We start from the raw sequence: 21,752 nt of genomic DNA on the forward strand, positions 1-21,752 counted from the left end.
GAGCCCCGAAAAGGTGACACCGACTAAAACGTGGGGCGGCCGAGGTCATCAATGACTTGTACGCGCAATAGCCCAAGACGACATTTTTTATCAATGTTGGTGTATTACGGCTCCGTTATGACGCAAAAACGGCATTTATTCCGCATTGCTTCCGCTAACAAGATCTGACCGCATGAATCTGACCCACAACATCCTTGCCTTGAGCCTCAAGGCTCCACTCCTCGGCACATCTAAATATGGGGCTGCCCTGGCTTTAGAATCTTCGAAGAACAGCACATTCCCACCTCAGAAGGCTTAGCATATGGCTTCGATTCTTCCTTACCACTTCAAGCGTGGTATTTGAACCAATCAAACGTCTTGCTGACTCACACATTTCGGTATTTCGAATTAGTCTTCTTGAATGCCTATAGCATCTCTCTAAGACTGACATCATGGATGAAATTAACTACCCTGAACCTCTCCTGGATACAGAATGGTTTCACAGATAAAGCGAATTAAAGACACTTTATAACTATATTTTAAGGGCGAATAACAGAACACAGTGGCATAGTACTTAAATTGAGTTGATTTGTTATTTATAAGTGAGTTAATTACTTCACCGAATGTAAACTGCCCTAAGCTGAGAAAAAATGACCAGTCGCAATATCATGAAATTGAGTTCAGAAGGGATTGCAAACTAGTCACGATCAATCACTCCCAAGAGGCTACCAGCATATTGCTAAATACTTAATTGCCCCAGACTGTTCCGCAATCTCTCAATAATCGAAGGTATTCCAGCCACCGCCGTGGGTTTCCAAGTTTTATTAAAGTCTGGCTCCTCTGTGCAAGTCTCAAGGGCCCTGGCTAGCTCATGCATCTCAACAATATCGCGACTGTCCAAAAGACCTTCACGACGATCCAATCGCCAGAGCAGATCAAGCGCTTGTACTTTGGTTTCATCATCGGTCGTAGTCGATGCGACGAAAGCTAGACCGGAGATCAGATCCCCATCGAGCGAAAATGTCGGCTGGCGGAGAGCAATGAAAGGCGCTGCTGCTTCTCTAGCTGCCGCCAAGAATGGCTCAAAGGCTTTGGGGTTAGCTGCCGCTTCTTCTGAGGAGTATGAATCGATCGCCATTTGCCAATATCTCTGACGTAGACGCAGGTTGCGGTACTGCTGCTCCCCCTCAATCAATATGTCCTCTTTTCTGAGCTCATAGAGGGCGTCAAGGCGCGCGGTCCATTGATCGAGAGCACCCTGCAGCTTTTCGTTTGCTTCCTTCGCGAGGCTAGCTTTATTCGGGTCATCACTTCCCTCATAGTGCCAAGGCTTTCCGTCATGGAGAACGTCTAAGTGCCGCAATGCAGATGATGCCTCGTCGAGATTGCTGAACGGTTTCGGAGATTGGGAGTGCTGTGCTGTACGATACCACTTTTGCATCCCCGAGACACTGGGATCACCTTCCATAAAGTTGGATGACTCTACTCCAAGTCGACAGAACATCTCAGCAAGTTTTGTAGTCATCATGCGCTCTTCATCGGTTGATGACGGTAAAGGCGAATGGAATAGCGAGATTCCTGCGCTGAGATGTTGCAGAAGTTCATCATAACGACCAGTCAGGCCTTCGAATGAGATGAAAAGAAGACAGCAGATCATGATAATGTGCAAGTCTTGCGATGCTGTCATGCTCGGTATGATGGTAGCAATAGCCTTATTGTACTGGTGAGTGGCGAAGCTCTTCAATTCGTCCTGGTCTGAGTGACCGAGTGATTTCGCCATGAATAGTCGGTGCGAGGCGCCAACTGCAACCATGCTGTATTGAATTGATTCGAACTGATAGCCTATGGGCAAAGCGTATCGGAGCCAAAAGTTGGTTGAGTCCGAAGAGAGTGATAGCTGCGTGGTTGTAAACTTCAGGAAGTGTTGGAAGTATAGACGCTCTGAACTTGTCAATGAGGGAATGTCGTCAATCGTTAAGCACAAAGAAATTGCATCCGAGCTCGTTGGTACAGCATTTTTTCGGTGCTTTCGCCGGGTTGCTTTGGGTTTAGGCATCGCGTAGCCGTCGCATTTGATCTTGTCCTCGCAGCAACGGTTACATGTCGGTTTCGCCTCGTCACATTTTAGGTGTCGAACCCTATATAAATAAGTAGTCGAAAATAAGAAAGTCATAACGCCACTTACTTGCTGCAGACGGACTCCGGATCAGCCACTGGACTTGGGTGGTAAAGGATCTGGGCAAACGTACCATGTGATGCAGCCATTGCGGCTTTTTGGGGCAGATGCACGCTTATACTTGATCTTGGCAGTCACGATTCCTTGGATAGCCATTGTTGCACGTAGAATGCCGTTGACGGTAAACACGAGGGAACCTATAGGAAGAACGACGCTTCTGGGCGAGGTGAGTTTTTCTAAGCAGGAGATGAATATCATGCCCCACTTGCAATCGGGCATCGCGAACGAATTTTACGGGAAAGCCAATCACAATGACTGGATGAGTCAGTCTAAACTCACTTGAGACGGTCAGATCGTACCCACTTCACTGTCATAATTGTCTAGCGCTTTTGAGTTAGCTTCGGTCAGGGTGGTATCGCTGGTAATAAGTCTAAGATTGATTGCAGATCCATAGTTAAGGGAAATTCTGTTATGTTATGTTTGGTTATAATGATAAATAGGCGATATGGAGTTGCTCCGTCTCCCTGCGTGAGGTAGGATCTAGACCTTTGCAAACTCAATATCAAAGACGTTCTCATATGGTCTCTTTAACGCGTGAGGAACCCGACTATAGCGATTCTCAGGACAAGAAATGGGAAATACATGAAGTTTCCCGAAGTGCGCGCAAAGAAAAGCGCGTAGTAGCTCTTTAATAAATAAAATACCACTGGTGAATATCCTTGAATAAATATAATAATGCGCCTTGAAGCATTTTGCCAAAGGCACCTCCTTTTATGCCCTTCGCAGCGCCTAATATTTCAGAATGATGTATAAGGCATGAATGAGACCAGGAACGAAGACTGTCTAAATTAGCATGTAATAGCCTCGTGGATTGTGACAACATACATAGAATTGTCAGAAACAAATTCATCCAAAAATCACCTCCGCATCCTCGCTCCATAAAAACACCAACAGGAGGGAGAATGATCGCGAAAATGATCTTGCAAATGTCCCTGGTAGAGGTTGGAAACTGTATCTGTAGTACATAATTACGGGAAAGGTAGGAAAGGATAAGACTTACCCAGCAGTGAACGGCATCTTGGCGGCTGTAGTAAGGAACGGATTGGCTTAGAAGGAGTGGCAGGAGAAGCAAATTATTGCCAAGCTGATATGTAAAAGAATGTCTTGGAAGCTTGAAATCTCTAGGAGGATGGGAATTCTCTTTTTATAAATGCTCGGCTTATTCTTTAGATCAGGCTCTGGATTATGTTGAATTATTCTGCGGGCTGTGATCGTCCTGTCGTAAAGTCGGACTTCCCGCCAGTGCATGCTAGCAACGACACCATTCAGAGACCATCTCACAAAAATTGATCATTCCAAACCAATAATTCTAGACAATCTCATAGTGCTTGATATCTGGATCCATGACAGTAAGCCGGCCTGGAGTTTTGATCCATAAGGCGAGGCATATGATTGGTTGTCTCGTGTTAAAGTGAAATGGCATTATCCGTAGCGCATCATTCCCGCCTTACCATTTGCGAACAGGTACAACTTATGGGGCGGGAAGTATGAGAATTATGGGTCAGATTTTGCCATTTGAGACCAAAGGGAAATGCTTCTCCTCTAATTATTCGTTCGAATGTTTGTTTATTTTATTGGATTTATTGTGATTGGAATTTGAGAGTCGTCTGTTTCGGGAAAATGCACATCAACTCGAAACATTCTAAATACGACAATGAAAGAATTTTGTCACGTCTAAAATGCAAAAACCTGGTCCGAGATCTTAGCTGATGCTCCGGGTTGTTCAAAACCCAGGTCAACCAGTGCCTTCTTCGACGCGTTCACCATCCCCGGTGGACCACAAAGGAACACCTTTGAATCCACGCTCGGCGATGGAAGCTTCTCCTTCATTAACTCACGAGTCATATAGCCAGACCCAAACTTCCAGTTTGCTGGCGGCTGATCCAAGAGGTAATAGACCTTGAAGTTCTTGGGATATCTCCTTGCAAACCTATCCAGCTCTTCCCGAAGTAAAATATCCTGTTCTGTTCTGTTGGCGTAGAGAAGGGAGACTTCTGTTGTGTCACGGTCATGCTCGCAGATAGCACGAATGACCTGGAACATCGGAGTAATACCAGTGCCACCTGCGATCATGCCAATCTTCTTGCAAAGGTTTGGTTGATACTTCATCGCTCCCTTGGGTCCTCTGAAAAGAACCTCGTCTCCAACCTCGAGCTTTGCCAGATACTTGCTTGTCAGCTTGCCGTCTGGGTATGCCTTGATGACCAGTTCCAGAACGCCAAGGTCGGCATTGTTGGATACCGGTGTATATGATCGTGCGACGCTTTCACCGTCGACCTCTGCTTTGATGGTGACATGCTGCCCGATTGGTAGGCCAAGAATGGTGCTCGTTGTCGGAAGGCTGAACGTCAAGCGGTAAACATTTGGGGCAATGAGTGTCTTTTGCTTGAGAGGAAGTGGCGAGTAGGTGACTGGATCCAAAAGCCCTCGTTGCAGCAATGTATCTTCTTGAGCTCGTTTGGGCACCTTCATATGAGCAGGATAGCTCGTGAAAGGCTTGCTCTTCATCGCCATAGTGGTAAATCGTTGTGCAGCAACAGCATTGGCGGTTGCGAGGGATCCACCTCCGACAATGATACCCTTGATGAAACTTGAGCCTGCCGAATCACTGCGTAGAGATGAAAGCAGCCAGTTTGGTACCGTGAGTCCTTGGCGGCGACCAAAGTAGTAAGCTCCCGCACCAGCGCAGACAATGAAGCCCAAGTTGACCAACGCCGAGACAGATGAGGATCCACCAGTCTGGATCTTCACTGCCTTCACAGGTGCAAGTGGTTTAAGCTTGGGTTTCTTCTTCTCGAAACCCTGAATCTTGCCAACGCAGCAGTCTTTCATGATCTCGAAGGCATCTTCGGAGTGTCCAGCGTTGTCAAAGTCTTCACTGGCGTCTGTACCGGCTGCTTCTGTGAGGACATCGGCACCGCCAGGATGATCTGCGAGATATTTTGTGACATCGTAGACTGGCTTTGTTAGCGAGTGCTCCATCTGGAATTGTTGTAGCGTACCTTGGCCATGGATGATTAGCCATGCATCCTCAGGGCTGTTGTGCTCAGCGACCTGCTTGATCGTATATTCCTCCATTGATGCTTGTAAGACACGAAAAGAATTTGGTTGAGTTAATCCAAGACTAGATATTTGGCAAAGAGCTCAAAGCATTCGGATACGAACAACAGAGACTGGGTCTACTGCGGACTGTTCTCTTAAACAGCTCAGTACACACGTATCAGGCGGTCACAATGTGGCCACAAACTGTACAACCCACAAGCAAAGGATCACTGGACCGTCCAGGATTATGCCACCATTTGCATGTGTCCACAGCGGGCCGGAGTGCAGCTCCGTAGTGGGCCTTGAAAAATGCCGAGGTTTCAGGCCCGTTGTGGACCCACAGGACCGAGGACGACCCGCTTCGTTGATCCACTCCGACCGACCCAAGTCGGTGAAACAATGCGAATTCCGCTGTTGATGTAACAAATAACACTTTATTGGCCGAAGAATGATCTTTGACCCAGGAACCCCTATGGTATTGCCCTTATTTCCGTCTTCGCGATTATACTAAACGCGAGTACCGACACTGCACGGGTCCTTCCGATATTGCCGTTTACATCATCCAATCGTAACAAACATTGTAATCAGACCCAGATATCTGCGGACACGGATATGCCGAGAGATTAACGGATGCAACGATAAAATTTCTACGATGCAGGACTTTAACGTCATTCATGTTGCAGTCCGCGGCGACAGACATGTTGTCTCCACGCTGGGTTTCGTATCCTTGCCTGCGGTGTAGTCGTAGAAGGCGAGAATGGGTATTTGCATGTGCCATGCGTGATCACCTTTCGCCTTGTGGAATTTTCGCATATAACATCTAAATGTTCACTTTTGAATACACAGTCTTGGCTTTTCATTCAATTTATTGTTATCATTATGGCGACAAAACATTTTTATCTCTTGGGCGAGTCACCGTCAACCGCCAGAGAAGTTGAGCTGCCGCCGGCTGTGGAATTTGAGGAGCTTCAGAACATTGTCGCGTCTCACTTTGCCATTGTCAAGCCAAATGGTAAGTTTGACCGAGCTGCGTTAGCAACGCAAGTGATTGACGCGAACCTTTAGGCGTTGGCTTTGTTTACGACGACCGAAGACTCACTGCAGTATCCGAAGTCTTAGACAATGACGAGCCAATCGCCGTCTCCATCAACGGCAATTCTGTTCGAGATGTACCCGGTCCAGCTGGTATTCCATACTTTGGTAATTACCTCGAGATTTACCCCGACCACCTCGGCAACCATCAGCGACTGTTTGAGAAATATGGGCCATTATTCGTCACAAACAGCATGGGCAACCGCCTCTACCAGACCAACAGTGCCGAACTTTCCAACATCTTCCTGGCCGAAGACCACTACTTCACAAAGGACATCGTCCCCGGCCATCCCCTCCACCCAATCAAGAACCAAGAAGCAGGCGTCTTTCTAGCAGATACAGACACAGAACAATGGCGTCTTGCTCACAAATTCCTCCCGCCGGCGCTTGGGCCAAAGGCAGTTCGTCACTACGCTCCAACGATGCAGAGAACAGTAGAGCAATCCTTCAAAGTCTTTGATGAGCTTGACGAAAAGGGCGAAGCGTGGAACGTCTACCAGTATATGCTGAAGCTTGGCTCGCAAGCAGTTGGTAAGCTTGTTCTAGGGATGGACTTTGCGCATTTTGAGGAAGTCGACTCGCCGCTGCATGAGATGGTCCTCAAGATTGCTGAGAACTTGGAGCTGAATAAGCGTGTGTCGTCTATGGGAGCGTGGTATGCCAAAATGCCGTTCGGTGATCCCAAGAAGGTGAGAGATACGATGGCTAGGATCATGGAGATGATGACGGAGTCGATTGCCAGAGCTTCAAAGGGGCAGGAGGATCTGGAGCTCCAAGATGCAGCGCTCAAGGCTGAAAATGTTGTTGGTAAGTTGTAAACTTGTACACGGACTGGTTGCAGACCCGGCTGACTGTCTAGATTACTTCCTCCGGGCCAAGGACAACAAGGGCAGCAAGCTTCCGCCCTCCCAATTCGCTCCGACCCTGCTTGTAGCTACAGCCGCCGGCTTCACCACCACGTCGTCCTTGCTATCCTGGCTGATATACAGTCTTGTCAAATACCCAGGAAACCAAGACCGCCTTCTTCAGGAACTCATCGACAATGACTGGGATGACAATACCCAAGTCACAGCCGAGACAACCAGCAAGCTCAGCTTCCTAGATAAGTTCATCAAGGAAACCCAACGCTTGCACAATCCCTCCTTTCAGCCTGGCCGCACCGCCAAAGTTGATATGATCTTACCAGGAGGCTACAGATTGCCTAAAGGCGCAGTAGTTATCTCAGCACTGCATCACATGCATAACAACAAAGACGTATGGGAGAACCCGGGGCGTTTTGACCCTGATCGCTGGGATACAGAACAAGTTAAGAATCGACCCCCAGGCTCCTATATCCCGTTCGCCACAGGCCCAAGGATGTGCGTCGGTTTCAACTTCGCGTTACAGGAGATCAAGGTGTTTTTACCGAAACTTGTTTATCGGTACAAGTTCAGCTTGGCGCAGGATGGGCCTATTGAGTATGATCCTTATTTTCAGCTGATTCGACCGAACAATTTGTATGTACAGGCGGAGAAGAGGGTGAAGTGGCCACCAAAGTCTGAGTGATGGGCATTGAGTTAGTGGTTAGTGAGTTAATAATTTGGGAATGCTTGGAAAATAGAGAATTGAGAACGGTATCGTGTTTTGTTTTGATGTCATGAAGTCTTCGGACAAATTCCGCGGACAAGCTCCGATATAATTGTGGTTCACTTCACCGTTTGGGAATAGCCGAAGGCGAACTTGCGAAGAGTCATAATACCTCAATTGACTCAGAAATCTGATCTTGAACTTATTTTTTATTACATGCTCCAATGCAGAAGACAAAATGGTACTCACTACAGACGAGAAGGCTCTTCACGACCAAGTCAACCTCTTGCCTCGACGTCAACTGGGCATCGCCCTCGCTACACTCTCGGCATCTTTACTACTCGTCATAATCGATCAGAATGGAATATCAGTAACTCTCCCCACCATCGCGAAAGATCTAAACGCCGAAGCCACCATCTCATGGGCTGGTACTTCCAGTCTTATCGCCAATACTTGCTTTCAGATGCTCTATGGTAGACTATCTGATGTTTTTGGTCGGAAGGTCGTTTTCGTGTCTGCAGCTTTGTTACTCTGTGTTGCAGATCTGCTTTGCTCGCTGAGTCAGAATGCGATTATGTTTTATGTCTTTCGAGCCCTCGCCGGTATCGGCGGCGGTGGTGTTCAGAACCTTGTCAACATCATCATCTCGGACATCGTCACTCTTGAGCAGAGAGGAAAGATTCAAGGTGTTGTTGGAGGCACTGTTGGATTAGGCAATGTCATTGGGCCATTTATTGCAGCGGCAATCATGCAGAAGTCGTCTTGGAGAGCGTTCTTCTGGCTTTTGACACCGCTATCATTTATCACTGCTGCCCTGGCCTATTTCTTTCTCCCCTCCAAACCTCCAACGATTGGCTTTTGGGAAGGAATTTCCAAGATTGATTGGGTTGGTTCATTGGTATCAGGCGCTGGTATTGTCCTTCTTCTGATCCCCATCTCCGGAGGTAAGACTTGAAACGCCATGAAAGCTGAATGCCACTAATACTGCTTGGCATTAAGGAGGCTCGTACTTCTCATGGGACTCGCCACTTTCCATTAGCTTCCTTACCGTTGGTGGCGCTTTGTTCATCGCCTTTATAGGATGGGAATGGAAGATGGCAAAGCTTCCAATGATGCCCAGTAAGAGACCCTGCCCGAAATCCATTTCCAAGATAATCATGACTCATCATCCCAATTCAGTTGATATCTACAAGAACTCAAGTCTGGCTATTATGCTTGCGCAGAATTGCCTGCTCGGCGCTGTCTATCAGTCCTACCTCTACTACGTTCCTCTATATCTCCAAAACCCCCACCAGTACAGTGCCATCAAATCAGCAGCAGTTTACACCCCATTGGTGGCAGCTCAAATGATTGCTTCTATTGCTTCAGGACAGTACATTAGTAGACGTCTTAGATACGGTGAGGTAATCATATTCGGCTTTGCTATCTGGACGCTGTAAGCTCTTCGCGATTTCCTCCATGTTCTGATTCTCTTGCTGACGTATTAATTAGAGGAGCAGGCCTTGCTCTACTGTTTACGAGACATACCAGCCCTGCCGTTATTACTGTTATACTGGCCATCGTTGGGACCGGTGTCGGGTGTATCTTTCAACCAACCTTGATCGCATTACAAGCACATTCACCCAAGAGCCGTCGTGCAGTCATCATATCTAACAGAAACTTTTATCGTTGCATCGGAGGAGCATGTGGCCTTGCTGTCTCTGCGGCAGTCCTCCAAGCTCAATTACGCGCTACTCTGCCAACTGAGTACAAGAGCCTCGCCAGTTCCACATACGTTCTTCCTGAGCCAATGCGCAAAGTTCCGGGCGTTCTGGATGCATACATGTCGGCGAGTCACAGCGTTTTCATATTACAGGTTCCTTTGATCGGGTTGTGCTTACTTGGCACGGCTTTTATCCGAGACCGAGGGCTCGATCCGGTAAAGGATACGTAAAGCAGTAAGATGCAAAACTTGCTAGAGGTGAATCGTATCAGTCACCCTCCATTGTCCTGGAAAAGGCTCTTGCAAGCCAGTCGGCAGGGACGTGAAGAATCAATATTAAAAGCTTGAAAAGGTATTGCTGGGGGCTTGAGACCCTAACATGTACCCTGCGTATCCAGCATAATTGAGCAGATATTGACCTGGGATGTTTCATTTCGATGGTAGGGCAGTATTCTAAGTCTTCTTCCGATCCCTAGGATATGCTTATGTCTTTCGTCTTTGGCACAAGTTTCCATGTTTTATTCTATGGACTGAGACTAATTCTATATATGTCCAATATTGTTGTAAGTGAACCGTATTGGCTGTCTTTATTGGAGCCATTTGATGTTGATCTTGACGAGCAATTTCTGTTTACTTAAAAGCCCTCCCTCGTCGTCATATAGCGGAATAAGTCGGTATCCTCGATTTAGACGATCCAGCCGGAGACAGGTCCAAGCCATTACATCGTCGCCAGATAAGTAATTCGCAAATTTTAACCTGGATAATAATGTCAGTTTTATTTATGTAGGCAGTAGGCTTGCTCACCTGAGGATGCTAAGTTTAGGAATGATGCGGAGTCCTAGGCTGTCCATATCAAGCTTGTGCTCGTAGCCCAAGGCACCGGAGTCCTCATCTTTGACTAGTAGCGATCCTGCTGATAACTCGAGGCTATCACCAGCTAGATGTAGTGTGGCTCTAGTCAATGATGAGAGGCCTCTGGTTTGACTGTTTGCGCGATCCTTACTCGTCAGCTCGACTTCCTGCTTTGCAAAAATAAGGATAGATAACTCGGTAAGGTCTTTTGAAGCTGCTTCGTAATGAGTTAAGGTATTCTTATCTGAACTTCGATAGCCGTCGGGTTTCAGAACCCATCCTGATTCATCAGCGAACATTCCTTCATTCAACATCATGCCCTCGTCCACGTTATGCCAGTTGATGGCAGCCATTTGGATGCCATGTTGCCAAAACTGCAAGGGCCCAAGGTTTGAAGAGTCCTGTCTCGCGGGGCTTGGAGTGACATGAAGGAAGTAATTTTTGTTGTCACTGAAAAGGTAGGTTTGTGAGGAAGAGATGACTTCCTGTAGCCTCTCCTCCTGTAGAGAGAAAACATGAGACGGAACTTTTGTCCGTGGAGTGTCGAAGCCTTGAAACGACTCTGTTCGCATGTATATTTCGAGGTCGGCCAACGGCCGTATAATCGGGATATAACCCTGATCATCTTCTCTCTCCCCGCGCCGAACCTTGTCGAGCTTATCAAGGTTGGGGAGACCACGGCCTGAGGCTTCTGATAGTGTAACAAGTATGCGGTTCCGAAGGTCTTCCAAATTTGGTAGTCGAAACCTTGGGTCACAAGCTTCTAGTGGCTCATCAACCAGATAACCATCCCACTCTTCCTTCATGATTTGAACCATCATCTCTTGCTGATCAGAGGTTGCGTGAACTGAAATATTGACTATGACAGGTAGATCGTTATTGTAAAATGCAAAAGCTTTGATCACTTCACAAGCTTCTCTGAAGCTGAAGCCTGACACAAAACTCAAGCCATCTGTAACGACTGGTTCTACACGGAGGTTCGATTGGCGTGGCTTGAGGAGTGTGATCTTGGACGCCTCGGGCTTCAGTGCAGTGTTATCCCTGGCAGGACTGAAGAGACGGTTGAATCTCTTCGTGGTAGACACGGCCTCACCATTAGGCCTCTGATCAAACACATTCATGACTCTCTGTCTATCAGGCACGGAATCCTCATCACCATCCCAAACATCGATATCTATGTATCGATACCCAGCAAGAAGCGCCTGTTAATAGTCAGAGTACGTCAAATTGGATAGGCTGGATAATCTTACATCTCGAATTGAATCAGAAGAGAGTGGAGAAATATCAAATGTTCCAGGTAGGAGGGTCCGATGGCTACTCTTAATGAAGTAGTTGGAAATAGGTTTTGCGAGGTCTTTTGGTGGTAGGCCTCTGAGTGGATCCAGATACAAAGTCATCATCGCTGCCAAAAAGATGTCCAGCCTGGAAACATGGTAATCAGTTAGCCGTCCATCCTCACCCTGGACATCTCTAACAAAGTTTGAGAACGTATTTTCCTTTTTTATAAAGGTGTCTATGCGGCGTTGATAAAGCTGGACGAAGATGCTATAAGACCTTGGGCTGAGAGATGGAAATTGGCTGATGATATTAGCTAGTATTGGGTCCTCTTCGGGCTCGATATCATCCGTCTTCTTGCGGGAGAAGAGACGGTTGGCAATTCGTCGAAAGCCGGACGTGGATTCACGGGCGCTTGACTTCGAGGCCGAGTCAGCCTTGGCATGTTCATTGTCTTCAACGGCCCCTTGAGCATCTGGACTGGAAGGGCGTGGCCCAGGTGAGACAGAAGTATTAGTGCGGTGGGTCAAATCGGGATGATCAGTTTTGGGATGAAACTGGTCATTATAGTTAGGATGAGAAGATCAAGTAGAAGCAAAGAACATACAATCTCAACAACCTCGCTGTGACACTCGGGGCACGGCAATCCATGCTCATCTCGATACCATTCAGCAGAGCATTGATGGCAATAGACCAGTTCACGGTCCTCCTTAGGCTCTTCCACTGACTCAAGAGTATCTTGAGTAAGCTGGGACATTTCAGTCTCCGCCTCGGCAGACTCGTCACCATGCTCGTCAGCAAAGCCTATGTCAAGACCAAGCTTGTCTTCTTTCTGTGATTTGATCTGTTCAGCGATAATCGCCAACCTCCCATAGTCACAAGTCGATAGCTTCAGAGTAGGATCGACATATCCCATCTCGTGTTCATATCCGTCTAACCATTGAGTGACAGCAGCAGCCTCATCACCCTCCGGGTTGAAAGACCCAACTTCACCGCCAAGCTCAACCTCGGAAGATTCAGGCCAGGGAAGAGACCGGAGTGAAAAGTCGTGGACATGCTCAAGGACGTGGTCTATCAGCTCTAGAGAATCGGTATCGCCCTTGACTTCGCAGAGGGGACAGCTCTCTATACCCATCCTTGTCTGGGCAGAAGATGATATGCTCGATGAGATGTCCTCCCCAATGGCTTGTGCATGAGTATTATGAAGATGATCCATCATTTCAGTCATGGTGGAATAAACTGATCCTTGATCACACAAAGGACATATCCAAACTGGCGGATGGTCCTGTCGAAAGTGCTGTTCCAGCATCGACCTACTGCTATAGTACACGTCTGGCGCTGGACACCGATCAAATATGCAGGTATATGGGCGTATATCTTCTGCCAAGTGTTTTCTGCGAGATGAAACGGATATCAGAAACAAGTAGTAAAAGGAAACACTACCGGCGTATCCTTACCTCCAACGGTTGTTGTTTTTGGCTTCTGATACCGGCAAAGTCTGACAACAACAAGGACATTGAACCACTTTCTGCTCATTATCAGATACTCTTGGGCGAGGATATCGAGCAGATGCAGTGATTTGAGTAATAACTGTCATGGGCGTCGACTCTGTTCTGTTATAAATGGGTTCCTTATACTCGAGCTTACTCTCGGGGATCGAAGCTGAGGTGACTGACATAGGTGCTGGTAGCGGTTTGCTAGGCTGGTGAGACGTATGAGTAGATATAGACACTGTAGCGTGTTCCAACTTATTTTCTAAACTGAGAGCTGATGCAGTAGCTTGATCTACAACTCCAGGAGCCGGTAATTCAAAACCAACACTTCTCTTCTTCAGGCCCAAAGAGTGTAAATGAGCTTGTATGAACCGATTTCTTCGCTTCAAGTTGGATGTCACAAGGTGACTTTGTAGCGCCGTCAAGGAATCTATCTTCTTTTGAAACTCGTCCTCGTCACACGGACCAGGCCCGGGGCGAAGAAGAATGATGGCTTCCAAGTGTTTCCTCAACTCAGCGTGTTCTTCTGGCTTGAACAGACGGTCTGCTTTGTGAAGTCGTGACCGCCGTCCTGTCCTACGAATAGCTAATGAAAGTGAGACGAGACTTTCCAAAGCCGAATCGATATCTAACAGAGCATCTTCAAGCGGTTGGTTAGTTGTAAGGAGATTCAGACAGTCTTCCAGTGATTGAAACAGCATGATAAGGTTTCCTTTGACTAAAGAAAGATCAATCTGTCGCTCATTTGGCCTGGAATCGAGTGAGGCTTTTGAAGGAGCTAATGCGCCAATACCGTCGATCCATAGATTGAAGTCGGCCAAGCGGTACTCAAACCGCTCATCACGAGACGTTTCTTGACTGGGGAGACCGGGGTTTGTCGAGCGGAAAGTCAAACATTGTTGGAAGGTGTCAAGACACTTGCTCGAAATGTCTCGAGCACTCAACCTCATAAGATCCATAATTTAGAAGCACAGAAATAAACGCGCGCACTTTCCGCGCTTGCCCAAAAAATCGAGTGGGTGAGAAGAGGTGAGGATGAGGCAGCAGGAAAAGGGCGAAGGCGGAGGATTTGCTGTCAATTATTGTCACGTGACCTCAGCACCAGGGATGTTCAGCCGCACGACCCAAACAGATCATCTAACGTTAACCTCCACTTGACATACCTAGCTCAGCCCTACGGAGATCAAAACATGCGACGGTCGAGATGGCACCTGAACGCTTCAGCGCGTGCGAACTGGTCCCCAAAGTTGCCAAGGAAGTCTACGCTTTGGTGATGGAATGCGGCATTCGCCAGCGACAACGGCTTGCGGGGGAAGTTGGAACGAGGCTGGGGCAAATTGCTCAAGAATCATTCGCAGGTTATGAGCTTGACGATACGGCTGAAGAAGCCGCCTCCAAGCTGTTGCATACTCTGCTTGAGATCTGCATGGTAGGTGGTTTGCATCAAAGCTGAGACATTAACTGAAACGTTTTAGTTTCCTATTCCAGTGGCGAGCCAGATTATTCCTGGGCAGGACTATATGAGCATTGTGACGCTGGCAAGACCAGATAACAGGTCACGGTTGAAGAAATCTATATCTCTGTCCTTCATCACCGACAAAACACTCCCATCTAAAGCCAAGGAGCAATGCGACGCATTTCTAGCTAAGCTCAGCCAGGATGAACCAAAGAAAAAAACTGGTGTCGATCAAATTACGGCAGGATCGAGGTTACCAGAGCCGGATGACTATCCTCAACATGTCAGCAAGAATCTTTTCAAGGCGCTTCACCAACATGCATTTTGCCATCACGCTCAAAAGCCTCAGCAGAAGTCTTGGCTAAATAAAACCAAGAGAATCACTGATCATCATCATAAGCTCGCTCATCCCATGAGGCTTCACCTTGATGCAATGCCACAGATAGAGAGTAAACATGCAAAATTTGAGGTTGTCATATCTTCTGAGAACATGAGTTACTGGCAGCATTTGTGGCTTGGTATTCCCATGTGAGTCTAATTCTCTCAACGCAATTGGTATCTGACTAATAAAGCCAGGCAAACAAAAGGCCGCCGCGGCGTCGTTAAGTTCGCAAATGTTTCCAGTGACGAGGAGGGAGATAGCAAGATTTCAAGCCTGAAGCGCATCAACTCGGATTACTTCTGTCAAGTGTTGAAACATCAGCTATTTGCCAAAGTCAATCTCAACTTCGTCAAAGGCGTTGGCCTGGTATCCCTACCACCACCTGCTCCTCTCGAGAGATTTCTATGCCCAGGCCAGGGACTTCCACTATCAATAGTCATTCAAAGCTACAAACTCACTGACAAAGACAAGATCTTACTTGCTCATGCCATCGCACATTCCTTCTGGCAGTTCTATGGGTCCGATTTGATGAGGAATCGTTGGACGAGCGAAGACATCTGGTTCATGCATGAGATGGATCACCAGCAATCACCGAAAGATCAACTTGCATTGCGGGTATATATGTCACTTGACTTTGTGGATCAGCAGAGGACGTCCGAGGACGATGACAAATCAATGCTGACGCACCCATTTCCGCACATTCTCGGGTTGGGACTTATACTTCTCCAGATTGGTCTTGCGCGGCCTTTTCAATCAATGACGCACTTACCGCTTACATCTCGACTGAACAGAGACCATGGTGCCGCACGACAGCTACTAGGTGAACTAGAAAAAGCCCAATGGGCGCGACCAACACATCGCGATATCTTTGCAAGAGCCGTGTCAAATTGCTTGGATCCTAGAACATTCACCGCTTTCAACCAGAAACCCAAGACAACAAAGAGTTCGCCAACCAATAACCCTGCCACCGACGAAAGTGAAGATGGCAGAAGGCGGAAAGTGTATACTGAAATAGTCGAACCACTGGCAAAGTTGGTCAACATTGCCTTCAAAACCGACGCGAAATACGTATCTTACTTAGCAAGATGCAAAGAGGTCGAAGCATCACAAAACAAACTCCGCTCTCAAGTGGCCTCATTCCATACGGGAAAGACAGTCGTCCCTGAAGAATGGCTTGACAACTTGAAACACATTAGCATGCACATCGTGAATCTATGGGAGGAAAAGCCGGACCACGACTTCAAGCCTGTGAAGATAGCGATTTTAGATACAGGGTGCGATGCAGACTTGCCGTTTTGCAAGATACCAAGGAGGAAGAAGTCCATAAGGGCCTGGAAGGATTTCACAAATGATGCGAGCGGGGACATGCCTGAATCAGACTCCATGGAAGATGAATATGGTCATGGCAGCCTGATGACTCGATTGGTCATGGAAGCTGCTCCACTAGCTCATGTTTACGTGGCCCGAGTTGCCAGGAACACTGATGAACTCGAGTTCAGCAGTGATCAAATAGCACAGGTAAGAATTGTATTAGGGAATACTATTTCAGGTGCTGATCTCGAAATAGGCAATTCGATGGGCTGGATTCGAAGCGGAAGTGGACATCATCTCCATGTCCTTCGGCTTTCCCCACGACGACGACGCCATCTCTACAGCTATAGAAGATGTTGAGCGAAGTCGCGACATCATATTTGTAGCTAGTGCGGGTAACAATGCAGCTTACCAAAAAGAAGCCTTCCCTGCGAGGCACAGATCGGTCATCTCGGTCAGAGCAACAGATTGCCAGGGTACGTTTAGTGCCAGTAACCCTCCAATAATTGACCGAAACACTGTTGCTCTCGGCACATTCGGGGACAACCTGCCACCTCGCCTCAACAACGAGATTACCAAACGTTTTGGTCCTCATATCTGCCATCCTGGATCATCAATAGCGACAGCGGTGGCTGCTGGTATAGCAGCATCAACGATAGCTTACGCAGAAGTTCTTTCCACAGTTCTTCCAATACCAACAGATCAAAGTCCAGTAAAGTGCTTGAAGAGAACTGAGGGTATGAGAAGGCTGCTGGAAAAGATGGCACCGGATCAGACAGGACATCATAGGTTCATAAACCCGATATGGTTCTGGAGTGAAAAGGCGGATGCTTGGAGGGCATGGGCTGCTATGTATGATGGAGTGTCACCATTTATGTACAGATGAGAAGACAAAAAAGCAATACCAGCATTCGTTCCTTATTTGAGACTCGTGATCGGGATAAAGAGGCGCAGATCTATGGCTTTGCTAACAGGCAGTATTCTCCATCTCCAAGATCTTCCATCGCATACTTTGGCGCATCCTCCTCCTCCTTATCACCCTTCAACACTTCAGCGGTGACGTCAACAACTTCGAAGGGCTCAGGATCAGGCCCGGGTCTGCCAGACATGAAGGCCTTTTTGTTGGAGAACATCTCCGAGCCGACGGTGCCGCTGCCTCGAACACGTATGGCATGAAGACGGTAGGCAAAGATGATGCCCGGAGCAGTTTCGTAAGAATCAGTCTTGGAACTCTCTTTTCCACCGGAAATGCCGGCGCCAACTTCCACGGGAACCGGTCCCGCTGGGCCAGAAGCTGAAAGTGAGGTATTATGTCCACTTCCTTTTTCTTTGGTGACTGTGAAGGGGGAATTGGTAACTCTGAGTCCGGAAACGAAGTAAACTGTTCGCTTTCCAAACATGGCAGAGTCAATATGCTCTCTAACTGCCTCCGTATTGACAATACTCTGCAAAAACTCCTTCGTGAATGGCGCCACTAATGATCGAACTTCATGGTCAACCGTCCCATACTCAAGAGCGTTGCGACGACTGGTTTCATAGCCGATAGATGCAGAAGCAAGCTCTGCAAATTTGGCAAAGAGATTAACACCCGCCGTTCGCGTGACATCATTTGAATGAGAATGGTTCGTCTCAATCAGAGTTTGGACTTCAGGAAGCGTGATTGAGTCGGTGCGGGGTGATGCAAGGGTCTGAGTCGGACGACTAGGATGAGGGATGACGGCGCCAAGCTGGAGGGGTCCGTCAGGAGTGAAGGTAAAGTCAGGGGCAAGGAACCAAGACTTCATGGTGGAGGTCGTTATTTTAAGCTTAGGAGATTATTGAATCGGTAAACTCAAAAAAGTAAGAAGGCTTTGCTTATGAGATGGTTAGGCTGCGAGCTGAGTAAACCCCGCATTCTACCTGACGAGAATCCATTGGCCAACAAACCAATAGTTTCCTTGTTGATGTCCAGCCTCCGTATCTCGACACTGGTCAATATACGCTTCAGAGGGACATTTCATCAATAATTCCCTTCAAATTTCCCAGATCTGATCGACAGTCTCAATACGGGATTTCAGATGAAATTCACCCTTTAATGTCTTGGCAATGACAATTGCATGAAGTTACCCTATGGCCCGTGTGCCCTGACTAGTCCAAAGGTGGCGTGGTATCCCGCCCTCCAACCCCTGTCCTCGATCTCAATCGCTATAAAAAGATTTTATCAGGGATTCAAGAACCCGCTAAGGGTTTCAACGTGATGCATTTGGTGGGAAATCCGCCCAAGGCCCTGAAATTCTAATTCTTAGCGACGACTGAAATCGCTCTTGGCTTCTAGAAGGAGGAGATGACCGAACATGCCAAAGTTCGTATTTATGGATTCTTGCAACCGGTTCAACGGGTTTACTCCACTTTCTCGATTACCTCCTTTCTTAGTGGACGGCATCTCCCGTATGCTGGCATTATCAGATGCCGCTAAACGGTAGCTCCGGACAGGAGAATAACCCATGATATGCCGGTACAGGGGACGAGACTCGTATCTGGTTGCTATTTAAGTTCTTGGGTAGTCCTCTAAGAAGTTCAGTCTACCAGCCAAGCTCGTCCTTCGTTACCCTCCGATCTCAATCAGTCATTCGTTCAAGACACTCGCTTACAAACAAAATGCTCGCTCACTCATTCCTCGCCAGCCTGGTTCTCGCAGCCGTGTCTCTCGCTAGTCCCCTAGCCCGTGCAGAAGGCTCATGCTCCGACCCCGTCGTTCGCAAAGAATGGCGCGAACTCACCAGCGCCGAAAAGACAGAATATCTCCGCGCTGCAGTCTGCCTTCGCAACCTCCCCAAAAAGGCATACAAAGACGTTGACGACGTCACAACACGCATGGATGATCTCGTCTACACCCATTTCAGTCTCAACACAGAGATCCACTTTGTCGCGAATTTCCTCCCCTGGCACCGTTGGTATGTGCAGCTTCATGAGGACATGCTCCGCGATGAGTGCAATTACAAGGGCGTTCAGCCATACTGGGACTGGACCATTGACGCTGATAAGAACGACGTGGTCAACTCTCCTCTCTTCGACCCCAAGACTGGATTTGGTGGTGATGCAAAACTCACTGGCAGTGACGTTCCTGGCTTCAAGCGATGTGTCGTCGATGGACCTTTCGCCAACACGAATCTTACTTTGGCTATGGGATGGCCTGACATGAACACCCCGGGTAACCGTCTCCACTGCTTCACTCGCGAGTTCAACGGTGGTCTTGGCAAGGATGAAGACGGCAACCAGATTCTTGGGGATATGCAAGCTACTGCCTACAATTCTCGGGTCATGGATACTATCTACAGCTTTGACAACTATCACTCCATGTCCGATATGCTTGAGGGTTTGCCTCATGCTCAGAGTAAGTGATCTCCATGCCAACCTTTGATCCTTGATAACTAACAAGCAATAGTTCACAGCATCATTTTTGGTGACATGGGTCCCGCCACCTCACCTAACGAGCCTCTCTTCTTCCTTCATCACGCCAACGTCGACCGAGTCTGGGCTAAGGTAAGATCTTCCTCTCTGCTTCTGCAAATATTGTGTTTACTAACTGTGCTTCAGTGGCAAGGTCGCAATGCCACTCGTCTGACTGACTATACTGGCTTCAACGATCCAAACAAGTGGAACACTGCCCAGATCACCGACAAAATGCCTGTTATGCGTCTGGCTGATGAAGGGCCCGTTGTTAAGGACTACATGGATACCCGAGCTGGCCCTCTCTGCTATACTTACTCATCCATGTAAAGTTGCGATTAGTAGTAATACCTAAGACCATGTCGGAAAACCATACTTTGATCAAATGATGTCTAATTTTGATGAGCATTATGAGCGGCAATTGTTGTCAATTATGAGGTGGCAGTCATTTGTGAAACTAAACTCCCTAGACGTCAAGTCATGGCATGGTGACCAGCAATACACTTTGACCCAGACCTGCTTATCTAAGCTAGCAAACTGAACAATACTTGGAAACGCCTCGAGATACACCTCTTATTTCTCCGCGTCGAAGATGACCTTTTGAACCTTCATCGAGTCGAACAGCTCATAGCCCTCAAGAGCATTGCTCAACGGCATTACCGTCGCGGTCATGAAGCTAGACATGTTAGTTTAGTCACATCAAATTGCATGGGGACTTACTCAAGGAGATGTTGCTTTTTAGCCAGCAGCTTCAAAGAGTCTTCGAAGATACCTGAAGACAGTCGTCAGAGATTGACTTTCAACGTTCGCGATGTGAACTTACTCCGAACGGGACATCTGCCCATCTTGATAGTCAGGTTCTTCCCGTAAGCCTGATTCCCAGTCCATGGAATCTCTCCATTATGAACACCAACACTAGAGATGACGCCCCATGGCCGAAGAAGTTTGAAACCCATATCTAGAGCCGAGCTATGTCCAACCACTTCAATGATCACATCAGCGCCGCGACCGCCACTCAGTTCCTTTACTCGCTTTTCCAATTCATCTTTCTGGGTAAGGTAATTCCATGGCTCGGCTCCAAGACTCTTGGCAAGTAATAGTCTGGACTCGATACCGTCAACTGCCAGAATGGCCTTAGGCTTATACTCTAACGCGGCAATAAGCGCACAGATACCCACTGGTCCGCAACCGATTAAGACGACAATACTATCCTCCACCTGCTCTTTACCCAAGTCCTTCAGACCATTAGATGCAGCATAGCAGCCAGTTGGAAAGATATCAGCCATCAAGCAGAGTTTCAGGTCATCAATCTCCTTGGGGGCTTTCACAACAGTGCTTTCAGCATAGGGAATTCTCACGTATTCAGCCTGTGCTCCATCAAGAGGAACTGTACCAAAAAGGAGACTTTTGTCACATCGTGACGAGAAGCCGCGCTTGCAGAAGAAGCACTCTCCGCAGCTCACGGTGAAAGGACTTACGATAGAATCGCCAGGTTGAAGCTTCGTGACAGCAGAGCCAATCTCATCGACTACGCCCGTGAATTCGTGGCCCATAATGAAGCCGGTTCCGGAGGGTTGGTGCCCACGGAAGACATGAAGCTCGCTGTGAGATGGTAAGCATGTGATAAATTGTATCGTTTCAGAATCTGGATCTGACCTTCCACACAAAGCTGTGTACTTGACCTTCACAATGATGTCGGTCGGGTCTTGAATAGTGGGCTTTGGCCGATCTTCAAGAGCCACCTGTTTGACCCCTTTGAACACGACTGACTTCATGGCGGCTAGGCGAGGGGTCGTAAATGGCTTGCTTGTTGTTAAGCAACCGCTTTTTGTGACTTCCGGGAAGACTTTGATGATTTGCTGATTATTCTTCGGATGTATGTGATTATTGTTAGGGTAAGGTAGTCATGGGATGTCTACCCCGCTGTCGAACTGTCG

The 21,752-nt window shown here is 47.7% G+C and overlaps 9 protein-coding genes across 9 annotated transcripts; 3 read left to right on the forward strand and 6 right to left on the reverse strand.

Moving 5' to 3' along the window:
- Positions 1 to 273: 273 nt before the first annotated feature.
- Positions 274 to 2,450, reverse strand: BKA55DRAFT_576847 (uncharacterized protein). The gene is made up of 3 exons (XM_046193523.1): positions 2,229 to 2,450; positions 2,199 to 2,201; positions 274 to 2,117 (listed from the first exon to the last, which is right to left on the reverse strand). Exons 1-3 carry the CDS (start codon positions 2,432 to 2,434, stop codon positions 719 to 721), a joined length of 1,608 nt encoding a protein of 535 aa, XP_046045772.1. The 5' UTR covers positions 2,435 to 2,450; the 3' UTR covers positions 274 to 718.
- A 494-nt stretch (positions 2,451 to 2,944) lies between these two features.
- Positions 2,945 to 3,232, reverse strand: BKA55DRAFT_693526 (uncharacterized protein; the record flags this gene model as incomplete). The annotated part of the gene is made up of 3 exons (XM_046199929.1): positions 2,945 to 2,994; positions 3,041 to 3,147; positions 3,216 to 3,232. The coding sequence occupies 3 exons, from the start codon at positions 3,230 to 3,232 to the stop codon at positions 2,945 to 2,947; spliced, it is 174 nt and encodes a 57-aa protein (XP_046045773.1).
- Positions 3,233 to 3,889: 657 nt separating this feature from the next.
- Positions 3,890 to 5,293, reverse strand: BKA55DRAFT_519693 (uncharacterized protein; the record flags this gene model as incomplete). Its single annotated transcript, XM_046188358.1, has 2 exons — positions 3,890 to 5,172; positions 5,218 to 5,293. 2 exons carry the CDS (start codon positions 5,291 to 5,293, stop codon positions 3,890 to 3,892), a joined length of 1,359 nt encoding a protein of 452 aa, XP_046045774.1.
- An 843-nt stretch (positions 5,294 to 6,136) lies between these two features.
- On the forward strand, positions 6,137 to 9,848 carry BKA55DRAFT_596619 (cytochrome P450; the record flags this gene model as incomplete). The annotated part of the gene is made up of 8 exons (XM_046195970.1): positions 6,137 to 6,269; positions 6,323 to 7,156; positions 7,209 to 7,845; positions 7,910 to 7,911; positions 8,194 to 8,859; positions 8,996 to 9,034; positions 9,095 to 9,350; positions 9,437 to 9,848. The coding sequence occupies 8 exons, from the start codon at positions 6,137 to 6,139 to the stop codon at positions 9,846 to 9,848; spliced, it is 2,979 nt and encodes a 992-aa protein (XP_046045775.1).
- A 246-nt stretch (positions 9,849 to 10,094) lies between these two features.
- BKA55DRAFT_576851 (uncharacterized protein) lies at positions 10,095 to 14,264 on the reverse strand. The gene is made up of 4 exons (XM_046193524.1): positions 13,202 to 14,264; positions 12,352 to 13,138; positions 11,720 to 12,301; positions 10,095 to 11,671 (listed from the first exon to the last, which is right to left on the reverse strand). Exons 1-4 carry the CDS (start codon positions 14,194 to 14,196, stop codon positions 10,418 to 10,420), a joined length of 3,618 nt encoding a protein of 1,205 aa, XP_046045776.1. The 5' UTR covers positions 14,197 to 14,264; the 3' UTR covers positions 10,095 to 10,417.
- Positions 14,265 to 14,387: 123 nt separating this feature from the next.
- Positions 14,388 to 17,289, forward strand: BKA55DRAFT_621013 (uncharacterized protein). The gene is made up of 4 exons (XM_046196769.1): positions 14,388 to 14,666; positions 14,713 to 15,221; positions 15,270 to 16,593; positions 16,643 to 17,289. The coding sequence occupies exons 1-4, from the start codon at positions 14,442 to 14,444 to the stop codon at positions 17,270 to 17,272; spliced, it is 2,688 nt and encodes an 895-aa protein (XP_046045777.1). The 5' UTR covers positions 14,388 to 14,441; the 3' UTR covers positions 17,273 to 17,289.
- On the reverse strand, positions 17,290 to 18,247 carry BKA55DRAFT_576853 (uncharacterized protein). The gene has a single exon (XM_046193525.1). It carries the CDS (start codon positions 18,168 to 18,170, stop codon positions 17,343 to 17,345), a length of 828 nt encoding a protein of 275 aa, XP_046045778.1. The 5' UTR covers positions 18,171 to 18,247; the 3' UTR covers positions 17,290 to 17,342.
- A 607-nt stretch (positions 18,248 to 18,854) lies between these two features.
- BKA55DRAFT_665971 (uncharacterized protein) lies at positions 18,855 to 20,145 on the forward strand (the record flags this gene model as incomplete). Its single annotated transcript, XM_046197762.1, has 3 exons — positions 18,855 to 19,759; positions 19,811 to 19,908; positions 19,963 to 20,145. Exons 1-3 carry the CDS (start codon positions 19,024 to 19,026, stop codon positions 20,143 to 20,145), a joined length of 1,017 nt encoding a protein of 338 aa, XP_046045779.1. The 5' UTR covers positions 18,855 to 19,023.
- Positions 20,146 to 20,227: 82 nt separating this feature from the next.
- Positions 20,228 to 21,732, reverse strand: BKA55DRAFT_649871 (chaperonin 10-like protein). The gene is made up of 4 exons (XM_046197279.1): positions 21,472 to 21,732; positions 20,639 to 21,417; positions 20,536 to 20,587; positions 20,228 to 20,491 (listed from the first exon to the last, which is right to left on the reverse strand). Exons 1-4 carry the CDS (start codon positions 21,588 to 21,590, stop codon positions 20,389 to 20,391), a joined length of 1,053 nt encoding a protein of 350 aa, XP_046045780.1. The 5' UTR covers positions 21,591 to 21,732; the 3' UTR covers positions 20,228 to 20,388.
- Positions 21,733 to 21,752: the final 20 nt, after the last annotated feature.

This window comes from Fusarium redolens (assembly GCF_020744475.1).
Source record: "Fusarium redolens strain MPI-CAGE-AT-0023 chromosome Unknown BKA55scaffold_14, whole genome shotgun sequence".
Lineage (NCBI taxonomy): Eukaryota > Fungi > Ascomycota > Sordariomycetes > Hypocreales > Nectriaceae > Fusarium > Fusarium redolens.

Bases quoted from the DNA above. Each gene is read 5' to 3' on its own strand.
- BKA55DRAFT_576847 (XM_046193523.1), bottom strand. From the start codon at position 2,434: ATGCCCGATTGCAAGTGGGGCATGATATTCATCTCCTGCTTAGAAAAA.
- BKA55DRAFT_576851 (XM_046193524.1), bottom strand. From the start codon at position 14,196: ATGGATCTTATGAGGTTGAGTGCTCGAGACATTTCGAGCAAGTGTCTT. The intron at 12,302-12,351 runs GTATGTTCTTTG...TATAATGACCAG, and splicing joins ACAGCGAGGTTGTTGAGATT to TTTCATCCCAAAACTGATCA. The intron at 11,672-11,719 runs GTAAGATTATCC...GACTATTAACAG, and splicing joins CTTCTGATTCAATTCGAGAT to GCGCTTCTTGCTGGGTATCG.
- BKA55DRAFT_621013 (XM_046196769.1), top strand. From the start codon at position 14,442: ATGGCACCTGAACGCTTCAGCGCGTGCGAACTGGTCCCCAAAGTTGCC. The intron at 14,667-14,712 runs GTAGGTGGTTTG...GAAACGTTTTAG, and splicing joins CTCTGCTTGAGATCTGCATG to TTTCCTATTCCAGTGGCGAG. The intron at 15,222-15,269 runs GTGAGTCTAATT...TAATAAAGCCAG, and splicing joins TTGTGGCTTGGTATTCCCAT to GCAAACAAAAGGCCGCCGCG.
- BKA55DRAFT_576853 (XM_046193525.1), bottom strand. From the start codon at position 18,170: ATGAAGTCTTGGTTCCTTGCCCCTGACTTTACCTTCACTCCTGACGGA.
- BKA55DRAFT_649871 (XM_046197279.1), bottom strand. From the start codon at position 21,590: ATGAAGTCAGTCGTGTTCAAAGGGGTCAAACAGGTGGCTCTTGAAGAT. The intron at 21,418-21,471 runs GTCAGATCCAGA...ACCATCTCACAG, and splicing joins TACACAGCTTTGTGTGGAAG to CGAGCTTCATGTCTTCCGTG. The intron at 20,492-20,535 runs GTAAGTCCCCAT...TAACATGTCTAG, and splicing joins AAAAAGCAACATCTCCTTGA to CTTCATGACCGCGACGGTAA.